The sequence below is a fragment of the Camelus dromedarius genome, chromosome 10, assembly GCF_036321535.1.
Source record: "Camelus dromedarius isolate mCamDro1 chromosome 10, mCamDro1.pat, whole genome shotgun sequence".
NCBI lineage: Eukaryota > Metazoa > Chordata > Mammalia > Artiodactyla > Camelidae > Camelus > Camelus dromedarius.
In genome coordinates, this window is record NC_087445.1 from 66,522,761 (window position 1) to 66,537,634 (window position 14,874).

At 35.8% G+C, this 14,874-nt stretch overlaps 1 protein-coding gene across 7 annotated transcripts in view; it reads left to right on the forward strand.

Moving 5' to 3' along the window:
* Positions 1-14,874, forward strand: part of CNTRL (centriolin) — a 75,745-nt gene that overhangs the window by 25,518 nt on the left and 35,353 nt on the right. For 4 of the 7 annotated variants that reach the window (XM_031450351.2, XM_064490475.1, XM_064490476.1 and 1 more), the window contains exons 9-14: positions 100-328; positions 1,737-1,846; positions 3,940-4,134; positions 8,344-8,497; positions 9,508-9,728; positions 12,852-13,028. In XM_031450351.2, the coding sequence (XP_031306211.2) occupies positions 100-328; positions 1,737-1,846; positions 3,940-4,134; positions 8,344-8,497; positions 9,508-9,728; positions 12,852-13,028 (1,086 nt within the window). Of the gene's footprint in view, positions 1-99; positions 329-1,736; positions 1,847-3,939; positions 4,135-6,519; positions 6,708-8,343; positions 8,498-9,507; positions 9,729-12,851; positions 13,029-14,874 lie in introns of those variants that run through there. The other 3 variants (XM_064490474.1, XM_031450354.2, XM_064490478.1) reach the window with 3 other exon arrangements.

A 14,874-nucleotide genomic window follows, 5' to 3' on the forward strand; every position in this document is an offset into this window, starting at 1 on the left:
GCAATTCAGTGATATGTCCTTCACTAATAAAATGAATAATGTCACCTAACTGCTTAGAAGTTATTTATTAAACAATAAATCTGTTTATTTTGCTTTTAGTATGTCGACATTGATAAAGCCCCAGATGAAAGCCCTTACATTGGCAAATCCAGATACAAGAGAAATGAATTCGCCACAGAGAGTTACATTACTGATAGTGCCCAGGCAGTAGAGATCAAGAGGATGGAGCCAGGTGAAGGGGAACAACTTAGAAACGAACACGTGAACTTGACAGCCCGTACGCCACTGGACGTACAACTAGAAGACAAAGAAAACAAAATAAGTGCAGGTTAAAAAAAAGTTAAATTCTTTCTTTAAAAATATAAAAAGATTGAATATATAAGCAAATTTGGTTTTTAAATTCTTCTAATTAAACATGCTGGAGTTATTTATTATATTGTTGTTTACATGGGAAGTCCAAAACCAAAGTAGTGATTCATTGAGCAGGTTGTTTTTTAATGATTCCTGTTATGATGGTGAATGAGATTTTTGACCATAATTTGATTGCAATGCATCCAGGGGATCCAAGAATGCTTAAATTTCATCCTGCCAACGGGTCCTTCTTACTAGTGGACCTATACATTCAAAGGCATAATTAGTAATAACTGAAGCAAGTTAAGTACCACTTTATTGTTTCCCGTACATGTAGTCAAAACCTAAAGCAGTGTTTTGGATAAGCTGGATCAGTGCACTCTCTTTAGGCCTGGGCCTAAGGCTGGCCTATAACTCTTCCTGACCTGTCCCACACTCCACCTCCTCAACCTCTTCCCCCACCAAAAAAAAGAAACAAACAAAACCCAACATTTAATTCAAGAGATTTTGCCACTTCCTGGCAAATCATGAAGAGGAATAAGTCAATCCAAGGGGGCACTTAGAGACCCTCCCAGTGGCAAACTTGAATCCACTACCCGCTTAGCTGAATGGACATGGAGGAAGGAGAAAGCAAACCTGAGTTCATGCTTCTTACTAGTAATCGTGGCCTGCTGTGGGGATCTCAGTCAGTGAGATCAGCAGCCCATCTTCCCTTGGTTGGCAGCTAAATGGAAAACATAGAAGGCAAGGTTGACTTGGAGAGGGGAGAAAATAGACTGCCTTGTCCATGTGTGCATATACTATAGGCAAGGCTCTGGAGGGGAAAATAAAACTGAATCAGGCAGATGTACAGACTAGCCTCAAGGGGCTCATAGTTTTATGGGAGGCGGGGAGGGAGGGAGAGAGAAGTCAGAAATTTGAGGTAGAAAGTAGTTGATTTGAGATCACTTCCAGCTGAGAGAGACTGTTCAGTGGTAATTTCTTGATATTGAGTCCCATCATAAAGCATTTGCCTTTAACACAGGTTTTTGTTTAATACCCTAAACCTAATTATAACTTAGTGACATATAAGTGCATATTTACCAATAAAATCCTTATTCTCTCCAAAGAGTTCTTCAATGTTGGAAGTATCAAGTAAAGCCCCTTTTATGTTAAGACTTTTACAGATAAAAGGATCTATTATAGCTCTATAGCATAGCATGAAACCATTCTAGAGGTTAAGTAATATAGAGGAAAAACATCATAAGAGATTTTTTTAAAAAATTCCTTTTATGTATAATTGCACAATTTAATTGGGGGGGGATGGAATTGCTAAGAAAAAGAGAAATTTTAGAATTCAAGATTTTTCTTGTGTGTGTCTGTGTGCATGGTTTTTAAATTTGCAGCACAAACTCGACTATCAGAACTGCATGATGAAATAGAAAAGGCAGAACAACAAATTTTAAGAGCTACTGAAGAATTTAAACAACTTGAAGAAGCTATACAACTTAAAAAAGTATGTAAAAGCAAAGCAGCATTGCTAAGAGGAAATGCCAAAAACGAAACATGTTTTCCCCCTTCATAACCATGTAAAGCAATCTTAAATCAGTGCTGCTTAATTAATTATAGAAGAACAAATTTCAAAGTCAGATATGGTTCTAGCATTTTACAGTTACATTTCTTTCCATTTATGATCACATCCTATTAGCATTTTATAGAGTATGCAGATATTTACATTACTTAACAATTTATACAAAAAGATATTTTATTCCATCTACTCTATTATGAAAGTGTCTGTTTTACCCAGGGAAGCTGCTTCCTAACATGTCTCTTCTAATTTAATTAAACACTCCCCATCTTTAAGATCCTGGGACCTAGATTAAGAGCCAGAAGCCATCTCTACCATGAACATTATCAGACACAAGCAGCAAAAATGTAAATGATATAAAATATGGTATGCAAAAAGATGGTGTTGTGAAGAAGTAAGTAGCTCATACCCATGATGTAATTGCATAGGGAGAAAATTCAAAAAAAGGATGTGTTTTTTGTATTTTAGTTCTTAAGGATGTAAAGGTTTTAGTTATTTGCAGCTTTTAAAAACCAGTATTTCAAAATTATGATGGTAACTATACGCATACCATACTAGGTAGAACAAGAATGTGAAGTTCAAATTATACACTTTTAAAAAATGATATCCTGTATTGTTACTTTCAAAATATTTAGTAACTAGAAATTGATTCAGGTTTATTGGAAGCTCACTATATGGCAGTCCCTGACTGGCTTGGGCCCTGAATACTGAACAAAACACGTATGTGTTCCTCCCTCATGGGCAGGAACTAGACAGTAAATAATTAAAAATAAGTTAAAAAGAAATGTATAGTTAAATAACATTAGTGTTATAGGGAAAAAAAAATTAGGAGAGACAATAAATAGGATGTAGATCATGGGAACCCACAAAGGCCTCTCTGAAGAGGTGTTGTTTAGGCTGAGACCCAAAGGATGAGAAGGAGCCAGTGAGGCCAAGTTCGGGGAAAGAGTATTCCAGCCAGAGGGGACAGTGCATGCAGACTTCAGACTAAAGATTCCTCTGCAGAGTGAGGGAGGGTGTAGTAGAAGATGAGGTTAAAGTTCATGCCAGGCATCATAGGCCATTTTAAGGGGTTTGAATTTTATTCTGAATGTAATGGGAAAACTTTGAGGACTTTAGGTACTAGAGTGGCTGATCCTATTTGTATTTTTATAAGATCGCTCTGGCTACTGATGAGATTGAAATGGGATGAGAAAAATGGAGAGAATGGAGATGTGTACAGTGGTTAGAAGGTTGTTGTTTAGTACAGGCAGGAATTGGTAATAGCTTGGACTATGGAGGTGATGGTGGACATGGAGAGAAAGCAGACTGATTCTAGGTAAACCTGGCAGTAGAACTGATAGGACTTAAAAGATGAATTGAAAATGGGAGATGAGGTGGAGGGAGATATCAGAAATGATTCGGTAATTAAGTAAGAATGTTTCCTAACAGTACTGGCCAAAGCTTTATATTGATAGAAATAAATAATGTACATAATTTTTAAGTAAATGGATGCTTACAAAATGTGCTTAGAAAAAGTAATAATTTAAATGAGTAAATATAATGTAGCCTAAAATTTTCATTACACTATCTATTGACTCAATATGCTGATACAAGGGTAAGTGCTATATAAAGTCAGCTACTGTTAATATTATGGTTATTATTAATAATTTGTTATTTATACTTGGATGACAACTTCATTTCTACCTGTTACTATGTTTCATAAACTTTTATAAAGTAAGATATTCTACATATAGGAAGGATAAAAGTATAAGATATGTATGGGGGAAGGGTATAGCTCAGTGATAGAGCACATGCTTAGCATGCACAAGGTCCTGGGTTCAATCCCCAGGACCTCCATTAAAAAAAAAACTGAAAAAAGATATGAATGAAATGCCTAGGTAACTCCAACATTTTACTTTTATTAGAGAAAAAACTGATAGAGCATGAATACCTTTTTAAATTGTACAATTGTTTTCTGTAAATTTGTAAATCAGTATTGCTGTCCTCTGTTAATTGTTTGTTGGGATTTGGGGTATTAGATTTCAGAAGCAGAGAAAGAATTTCTTTTCAAGCAGTTGAGTGGTAGGATACAACTTCTGAATAAATTACGCCAAGAAGCTCTGGATCTAGAAATGCAGATGGAAGAGCAAAGGCAAGAAATTGCTGAAAAGCAGAAGGAGATCAAGGACCTGCAAACAGTCATAGATAGTCTGGATTCCAAAGATCCAAAACATGTAAGTAAATGAAGAGATTTTCGCTTGTTCTATGGGAACTAGAATATCATTCTTTCTAGATATTATGTTTCATCATCTTTAGCCTCAGAGTTCTGAGAGTCTCTTTTAGTTTGATGGACAAGTTTGAGTGATGTAATGTTTATGTGTATGTGTATGTTATATATAATATGTGTGTATGTATGTGTATTTTTTATATATATATATATACACATGTATATGTATGTATATACACATACAACATATATATATATAGTGTGTATGTGTGTTTGTTTAAAATGAAAGAATCCAGGTCTTGAAGGAGGTAGCTTTCAGTAGAATGGTGGATACATGATACATTTATTTTTTAAAGTCGTTGAATTTCATTATATTTCAAATCAAGAGAAACCTGCTCTAAGGTACTCTCCAAACCTCTTACTATTTCTCTCTCCTTGCCTCATCTTCCCTGAGAGCAAGGTGGTGACATGGGAGAGTGGAGGAGGCTCAGAGTCGTTTTTCTATTTGTTTTTAATCCTTTATGCAAATATTCCACTAAAGCTATTTGTTGTTTTGTATTGTTTTGTTTTGTCCTTAAGAAGAAAACCTTTCTCTAGAATATGTCTTCCTAAAATGTGGCAAGAGGTGGTCATGTGGTTAGATGATGGAGTCTGAAAAGTCTTACTAATGGCTTATATTTTAGCCAGTATTTATAAAATAGAAATAAAAATATTTCCTGCATATTTTACTGGTATATTTTGAATAATAAGATTAAAAAAAAACTTTAAGCTCTCTGGATTAAGAGAAATCATAGAATTTGAAATGGTAAGAACAATACACCTTTATTGCTTTAGGTACTTGACAAGTTATTTAATTATCCCTTTAAACACTTTAGTAAAATATTGTAGATATTTTTTGCAAGCCAGCTAATTTTGACAAGGGGTGGCCATATTATCACAGACACAAGGTCTTTTCTAACAAAAAGCCCAAGACTTAGTATTAAAATTGAAACCAAAAGTAATCTTGATGATTTTAAAGAATTTTCATTACATGAAAAATTAGAGATTTTAAGTAATATGTAGTATGGTCAATAATATCTTACATGATTGAATTTATTTGTTCAGAAGTCTATCACCCCATGTAAGGCCTCTGAGGACAGGAACCGTATCCCCAGGGGCCAGCACTATGTTTATGAATGCATGCATCGAGGAAGGTAGGAAAGAACCTGCCGCACCACCCAAAGTGTCTTTGCTGCTCCTTCTGGTTGTGTGATCTCTGAGTGTAACTGGAACCTAGATTATATGTTTGCTTTCAGCAAATGACTATGATATTCTTGGTGTATAGAGAGTGTAATGCTTACTGGATTTCTGTGAATTACATGTAGAAAGGAGTTAAATGAGAAGTGGGAAAGGCATCCAAGTTTTGAAGGTAGCCAAAATCAGTCTGAATTAGTGAAGTTGAAACATACAAACTAGATTTAAGTTTTGAATTAGTGAAGTTGAAACATACAAACTAGATTTAAGTTTCCTTTTTGGTATTGTTAAAACTCCTAAAGGCTCGGGGTTTTTCAGGGTTACAGCCTTAGTCTGAGCAACAGATGATGTCTCTTTAATTTGTTCACCAGAAGGAACATCTTTTTCTAACTTGCAGAAAGTCACCTTATTGGCCAGTGTTGGGCACCCCATTTTAAGCTACAAAATGTGCAAAGGAGAAAGAATCAAGAATGGGATCTCTGCATATTTTTCTGTAGATACAGACATTTAATTAACTCATCTAATCGGATGAAGTATCTTTCTGAATAGCAATAGAAGTTAGAAGTAAAAGCTTGAGAGATTAGAAAACGGTAAACGGACTCTGAGATATGATGGGAAGCAAATATATTAAGTGCCAAATGCATTTTACGTGTTTTTATTTAATTTGCATAAGATGAAAATGATTTAGAAAAATTAAATGATTTCCCAAATTCCCCCTTTTAGGAAGAGGCAGACCCCATATTTATGCTAGTACAATGACCCTCTTCTCACAAAGGAATTAAAGGTCTAAAGAGATTAATTATTTTTAAAATTAGCCCAGAGCCAAGCCTCATCAAGTTCTCAACAAACAAGCATTTAACTAGTTGTCAAAATGAAAAGTTACTGTTTAAAAATCAAATCCTGTTTTATAGAAAGTGTTCATAGCTAGAAGCACAGATATTACAGGAGCAAAATAATAAAGGAAGATTTTTATCCCTCTTCCCTATCTGGCAATGCCGTGTGGAAGCAAAAGGTATCTGTACCCTGGAGGGAATTAGCCTCCAGTAATCTGTTGCAAAGATTGTGCGTGATTGGCCTGTGGGCGCTTCCTGTGTTGTGATTTAAAGCGCAGAGGGTAGGGCCTGCTTACAAAGGCTGCTTATGATTGGACGGGCTAGGCTGCCGCTCTGTCTGTGCCAGGAGTGTGGTTTGAAGCGCTGGAAAGTTAGAGTCTTGGAGGCGCTTACGAAAATGTGGCTGTCAGAGAGGGAAGTGCACATGAATTTGAAGACAGAATTAGAAAGCCTTCTGCCCATAAGTGCTCTGTTCTCAACGGCTCAGTTTTAACAGGACGAATTCTAAGTTAAGGTACGATCATTTCTTTCTCTGTACAAAGGACTTAAAAAGGAGGTGGAGTCAGAGATGTAAGTTCCTGTTTTCACAGTACCTCTTTGTGAGCTCTACGGTAGTGAAAATCGCTGAATCTACTTTTCCTCCCATGTGTTTAATGCAGATTATTGCGTATTGAACTGATTTTTTTTTGTACTGCATGTAAAGAGATTTTAGTGGAAGTTTTAATGGTAAATTTTAAAGATTTATTGATGTAGAAGTGAAAGCAGAAGATTGTAAAAATCTTTCTTGAGCTATAAAAATCCTAAATTGACTTAGAATTTAAGCTTTTATCTGCAGTTGCCTTTTCAGAAAGGTTCCAGATAGGTATTTTGGGAGAGTGGGAGAAGAGTTTTGAGAATTCCATCAAGTTTTATGGTAGTAAAATAAAAACTTTCCAATCAAACTGCCTCTCATTTATTCTTCAAAAATAAAGACAGTTTTCTTTCTTGTCTTTGGAGGCAGTAGACATGTAAAATTGAAGAATGTTCTCTTATAATCAAATGAGTCTTAGACTTGAGAAGCTTGGAGTTTGTTGTTTGGGCTGTAAGATAGTTCTTTCTCCTGATAACTTTCTTTTAATTTATTATTGTTCTATTCCTGTGATCCTGTGGGGGCAAATGAGAGCCAGCTGTGAGAGTGTGAGTGGGAAGGCACAGGTGCTCTGGGGAATTGTTTTGTCTCCATATGAACAGTTGCCTAAGGAGATCTGGGCAAGTCATTTGATGGATCTAAGATTCAGTCTTCTCATGTGTAAAAGCAAGAGTTAGACTAGATCATTGGTTCTCAGTCTTTCCCTTAGCAGACCTGAGAAATACAATCCAATCCTTTCAGATAACAATAGCACTCTAATGCTTTGACTGTCCAGGTGTGAGAGGGTGTGTGGGTGTGTGAAAAGCTCTGTGTTCCACCAGGGGCAATTTAGTGGTTGGGCGTGTGTCTCCACAGGGGCCTCCATCTTGAGAATCACTGTTGGTCTTTGAGGTACTCTCAACTCCTAGTTTATGGAACTTAAAAGTAAAACGTTTCTTTGCATAAGGAATCGATATTAAACTTGAATTCTAAGGAATTATTTATTTCATTTTCCTCGAAAACTTTTTAAAAATTATGTGTAACTTTTTTTAGTTACAAAGGTATTACTTGTCTATTCTAAAATTTTTAAACATAAGAAAACACATAAAAAAGAAAAAAAATCTCCTGTAATCCTTCTGCCCAGATATAATCCTTGATAACATTTTGGAATATAGTCTTTTTCTATGGATATATGTATATATAATCAGTTAACTTTTTGGAAACCTTTTTAAAAATGACACATTTTAATGCAGTGCAAAGAAAACCGAACTTGGCTACATTACCTATTAGCTGTTTCCTTGGAAAAATCATTTAATTTTCCTGATCCTCAATCTATCCATCTGTAAAATGGAAATGATTCCCACATCAGGTTATCATGAGGTTTAAATGAAAACTGCTCATGTGAAAACAAGAGTCTGAGACAAAGTAGATGCAGATTTTTACATTGTGTTTTCCATTCTTCCTTAGAAATGTTATTAAGGATTAATATTTTTATAAGAGTTTAAAGAATTTGGGATTTTGTCGATTTTTTTTCTCTATTCAGTGCCATATGAAGGCTCAGAAAAGAGGTAAAGAACAACAGCTTGACATTATGAACAAGCAGTACAAGCAACTTGAAAGCCGTTTGGACGAGATACTTTCTAGAATTGCTAAAGAGACTGAAGAGATTAAGGACCTTGAACAACAGCTTACTGAAGGTGAGAATTTATTATTTAAAATCAATTTCAGTGTTAACAAAAGACAAGTGACAGGCATTAATCCAGATATTGGCTGAATATGCTTCAGCTGTTAGTACTAGTATTTGACAGGGAAATATTTACAAAGTACTCAAAAATGTTCAATAAAATTTTTGAAAAATTTATTTTAGTTTTGTTGCATTGATGTTCTGTGAGTCAGGTCATTCCATTCAATAGTCCAGAAGTCCATACATGATCATGTTAAATTCTGGCATGTGGTTGTCTTTTTCTAAGGCATAAAATCCTTTCAGGAGCAAAGAGCGCATTGAGATCAGACATTTAGTGTCTGGTTATAAGGAAAATGTAGAAAGAATTTTAGGATTTATTTTTGCAATGCAAATTTAAATTGTGACATTGCCATACTTAGAGGGAGAGGAAGATAATAGGCCGTGGTGATGATAGCCTTGGTTTGGTGTAAAAAGACCACAGTCCTTATTTTGCCATTATCAGCTGTGTGACCTGGGACAAGTTATTTCTATCACAATCGTTAGTTTTGGGAAAGATTAAATGAGATCATGTTCATAAAGTGCCCAGACATAACAGGTACCCAATATATGGTTGGTTTGCTCTTTTAAATCTCCAGGTTACTGGTTTATGCTGCCAGTCTTAGATTAGTCTTGTATATTGAGTGATTTTGTTTTGTGTATCTAGTGGCAAGAACTCAGTTTTGCTGCACATTTTTCATTGTTTTGTTTAGAAATTACTCCTTTAAACTTTTTAAAGCATGAATTAAGCATTTTAATGAATATACTATTTTTATTGTATACCTGCTTAATACTGCTGTACCATGGATAATAGGGGGAAAAACTATTATTATATCTTGAAAAAGAAAAATAAGATAGGAAATAATTGGAAGCTTAGAATTTCATTCTTAGCAAGTAACAAATAGCTAATACAAAATACAGTAATTATACATCTTGAAAGCATTTTCTCATATACATTATCACCTTCCTTTTTTCCATCTTGCTCAGGCCAGATAGCAGCAAATGAAGCCCTGAAGAAGGACTTAGAAGGTGTCATCAGTGGGTTGCAGGAATACCTGGGGACTGTCAAAGGCCAGGCAGCTCAGGCCCAGAATGAATGCAGAAGGCTACAAGATGAGAAGGAGACCCTGCTGCAGAGATTGACTGAGGTTGAGCAGGAGCGGGACCAACTGGAAATAGTTGCCTTGGATGCAGAAAATATGAGGAAGGTATGATTTGTTTCTTCTTACCTGTTTTCCTTAGCCTCAGAAGTAGTTGATGTCCAATTAAGTTAGTTAAGGAAGTTAGCAACGGTGCAATTAGAAGTGGCAAAAGTGTTAGTGGATATTTAGTGGGGGTTTTTTTGTTTTGTTCTTTGGGGTCTTTTTAGCTTTAGTTGTTGACATACTTGGAACCATTATTTTTCCTTTACTAAGACAAGGGAGATTGTTTTAGCTGAAGTTCTAATCCTGAAAAATGTTGTGATCAGATAATTCTGAAGAATATGAAATTGTAGCTATTACAAATGCTGTATTGAATGTTCATATTTTTTATCATTTGTGCAGCAAAATTAAGCAAAACATAATTTTTCTTACTCTTGTTGCTATTACTTCATAATTTTAGCATTATTTTACAGCTAACAAGACAGACACAGCATTGTAAATTATACCCTTCCATACCTAGTTTGTTGCCATTTATTTGGAGATTTCACTTGCTCTGTTTTAGTTGTTTGCAGCAAACTTTATCTTGTAGGAGAACCCAGATTCTCAAACTTCACCCTCAGTAGGGCTGGCTCTGGAAATTTGAATTAATATGCTTTAATATTATGAAATTTAGCAGGCATATAAAAATATCAAAAAATACTTAATACCGTGTACTTACAACTCAGCTTAAGAAATAAAACATGCAGATATACTTGAAAGCTTCAGTGTACCCCCTTCCAGGGGTAGCAAAATCCTGAATATGGTTGTTATTTCCCTGTATCTCTCTTCTTCTATATGTGTATCCATCCATAAACATACAGTATTGTTTTGCGTAATTTTAGGGTTTATGTAAACAGTACATAGTGTATTCTTTGGCCACTTCCTTCCTTCATGTTTATGTTTTCGAGAATTATGCATATTGATACATGTAGCTCTACTTTGATTATTTTTATTGATATATGTAGCATCTCATTATATGTATAGACCACAAATTTATTGCTTACTCATTTTCCTCTTAGAGGACACTGAGGTGGTTTACAGTCTTTTGCTATTGTGATGTTGAGAGTAACACAACACATGTCTTGAGCTTGGGGACTTTGTTCTCAGTGGAACTGCGAGTCAGAGTGTATGTGAGTCCTCAACTTCACTAGATATTGTCAAATTACTATCTGTAGTGATTATATGAATTTCTATTCCCACCAGCAATATAAGGGCTACCATTACACCACATCCTTACTGACACCTTAGTGTTGTCTAACTTTTATTTGGTAAACCTTAGTTTTGAAATAATTTCAAGCTTAGAGAACAGCCACTGTACCCTTCATTTAGAGTCATCAATTAATATTTTGCCATATTTGCTTCATCTCTCTCACGTGTAATTTTACATGATTTTATATACATTTTTATATAAAATTTTTCCTGATCATTTGAGAATTAGTTATAGACATCCTGCTTTTTACCTTCTAAATATGTCAGCGTGTGCTTCCTAAGAACAAGGACATTTTCTAACATAAAAATGGAATAATGATCAAATTCAGGAAGTTTAACATTTTATCAGATTTGGTGTTTGCTAATGAGTTTGAAATGATGTCCTTTTATTATGAAAATGTTTACATTTTCAGGAAAGTTGAAAAGAATGGTTCCGTGAGCATCTGTGTGCTCTTCTAGATTCAACAAATATTTTGCTATATCTGTTTTTTTGCTGGGTCGTTTGGAAGTTGCAAATGTTATGACATCATCCCTTCAGTACGCAGCTATTAAAAATAAGCACATTTTCCTACATCACTATGATACCATTATTACACCTAGGAAATTTAACAGTAATTCCCTAGTATCATCTATTTAAATCATATTCAGATTTCCCCAGTTGTGTGTGCCAAGAATGTCTTTAATAGCTTGTGAGTGTGTGAATGTGTGTGTATGTGTGTGTGTAGAGAGTCCTGCTGGTAGTCCTGTTGAGTGTCCTACACTCTAGATTTGTCTGATTGTGTCCTCTTGGTTTGTTTAACTTGTTCGTATATGCTCTGTGCAAAATACTATCTTGTTTTGACTGCGTTTTCCCCTGATGACTGGAGAGGTTAAGCAACTTTCATTTGTTTATTTGCCTTTCAGTTTTCCTCTTCAGTGAATTCCCTATTCATATTCTTAGCCCATTTGTTCTATTGGGTCACCTATCTTTTTCTTAATAATTTGTAAGAACTCTTGGTGCATTCTGTTTATTAATTCTCTGTTGGTTATATGTAGAGTTTGCATTTCACACAAGCAACCCATATGATTCAGATGCCAGGTGGTCTTTGGGATCCCCCATTGAGAAACTCTTCTATAGAAGTTCTCATCACAGGATCCTCCTCTTTAATCCAGAGTAGTGTCCCCTAATTCTGAAAGATCCCAAATAAATAGATGAAAGCTATAATGTTTAATAATAAAAAATAGACGAGCTAGAATGAATCAGAACTGTGGTATGCTGATTATAAATCAATAAAAAATGTTAAGAAAAAAAAAAGAACTGTAGTATGCTAATCATTATGTATTTGTGTTCTTGTTAGCACTCATTTAAGTTTCTCTGTCATCCTTAATATTAAAGAATGCTATCCCATTTTGTTCTTCTGATGAGTAAACATACCGTGGCTTAGTAGAAAGAGTGTGGGCTTTAGAGTCAGAAATCTCACATTAGCTGCACAGCCCTGTGCTGTTTACTGAGCTGTTCATTTTCCATTTCCTTGTTTATAACATGGGGTTAATGCCTTGCCTTACATAGTTATTGTGAGGATGCGATGAAATAATGAGTGTGAAAACATTTATCCCAATGTCTCATGGAAAATAGCCCTTAAATTTTATCCTGTCTTTTTTTCTTCCTATGTATTCAGACACGTTTTTCAGACACGTTTAAAGTATCACACAACTGGTTACTTTGGAAAATATGTTGTAGCCTACTGATTTTTCTGATTACCTTTAGTCAGAGTTTTGTTTTCCAACGTGGATTCACACAGCCTGCAGCTTCATCGTACGGCTAATGAAGACTTTCTGTGCCAGGCCAGCGCTGGCTGGCCAGCATTTGGTTTACAGTGCTCAAGTGACTTATAATGATTTGCAGATGTGTAAGCAGCACAATGAGGATTCTGTACTTAAACATACACTGACTCCTTCCAGGATCTTGCAGAGCTGGAAAGCGCCCTCCAGGAGCAGCATGAGGTGAACGCATCCCTGCAGCAGACCCAAGGAGATCTCAGTGCCTATGAGGCTGAACTAGAGGCTCAGTTAAAAATAAGGGATGCCGAAGCCAACCAGCTCAAAGAAGAGTTGGAAAAACTAACAAGGCTCAGCCAGGTAAGTAAGAGCATAAAGCCATCTAGAAACCAAGTAGCCTGGGCCTTAGCATGTCAGCTTTACTTTAATTTAATCTAAGATTAAACACTTTAATGTAATTTATGTGGAGCGATGAGAAGAGCACATTTTTGGAGTCAGACATTCTGAGCTTAAATATGACCCCTGTGTGAATATGGGCAAATCACTTTGTGGCTCTGAGCCTCTGACAAATGCCTCCTCATTTATAAAGTGGGTTATGGTGAGGGTAAGTGAGACAGTGGTCCTGAAAGCATCTAGCAGTTGATAATCAATAAATTCTAGTTTTTTTTTTTCTCTAAACAGCTTTAAGAGACCTCTTTTAAGTTGATGTTAAATTTTATTTTGCTACTTCCTATTTTAGTTGGATGAAATATCCACTAAATTGTGCTTGCAAATTAGAGAAATAGTTATTCATCCAATACATCCTTATTGATTGCCCATTGAGGGTGAGGTGCCATGGATGCTACAGGGAAATTGTACAGGAATGGTTACTGTCTTTGTGAAGCCGACAGTCTAGTAGGTGAAACAGGTGTTGGAGAAAGAAAGGGATAGGATTCTATGGCGGGAGAGGAGTGGTCGAGGAAGACTGCCCTACAGGAATGATGTTGCAACTGAGACTTGAAGAATGACTAGGATTTGGTCATGCAGAGGGAGGAGGGGTCAGAGGGGTAAGGGGTATGTTCTAGGCAGAGAGGCCAGGAGAGAGAGCATAATGCATCTGAAGTGCTGGAAGTGTGCCTCCAGTATGCCAGGAGCAAGGAGAGGAGTAAGGAATGAGGGTGAGAGATAAGGGCAGAGAGGCAGACAGAAGCCAATTATAGTATATTCTTGATCACATTAAAATACAGGGTTTTTTTTTTTTTTTAAACTATTGGCCATATAGGCTGCATCCTCCTCCAGGAAGCCCATCCTGACTTTCCTCTCCTGCCTACTGAAAATCTACGTTCAGGATTCTACTTTGGTTTTCCGCTGACCTCTGCTCAGTCAAAGCATTTTATCGTGTGTATGATAATCATCTGTTTAGATTGTCCATCTCTCCCACTAGATGCAGAGCACAGTGAATACCCAGATTTTATATGTCGGGCACATGAGGAAGGTCAATATGTCCTAATTAGATGCAAGTGAAATAAGATAATTTGAATCCCAGGAATTCATGTAAAATAGCATTCATATGGTTAGAAAAGGAAATGAAAGGAGGTCTGGCTTATTATAGTAGTTATGTTACTTTGTTTTTCTTTACTTATCAGATATCAAATGACCACTTGCCAATTGTCAGGATTATATTTCTCAAGAGTACCAAGTTTTATAAAATTAGTTGACATGATCAGAGTGCAGAAAACAGGAGGCTGAGGTGAAAACAATTAAAGTAACAGTAAATACATATTTTTAAATAATGGTAAATAAAATTTCTGGGTGCCATCTCCTTTCAAATAAGTTTTCTTCTTTTAAGAGTTTTTAAGCCAGCCCTTACTAGCTTAAAACCCATTATCCTTTGTACTTCCATTGTCTTTTATTTATTTTCTCATAAGTCTTGACAAAAATATTATAACAACCTGGCCTTTTCACAAATTCATGTGGTCTTGAAAGGGACATTCTCCTTGACATCAAGACTGCCAGGATTGATCTTCAAAACACACATTGAGAGTATGGAGCATAACAAATCTTCTCTCTGATTTACAGATCTCTGATTGGTACACTTTAGTTACATAAAGTCATTTGCAATGCTTGTTAAATGCAGATTCCTGGGCCTCATCCTAGAAATCCTAGCCCATCAAGTCTGATGGAGTCTGGGCATCTTTAACAGGCTCACCAAGTGATTTTGATGCAG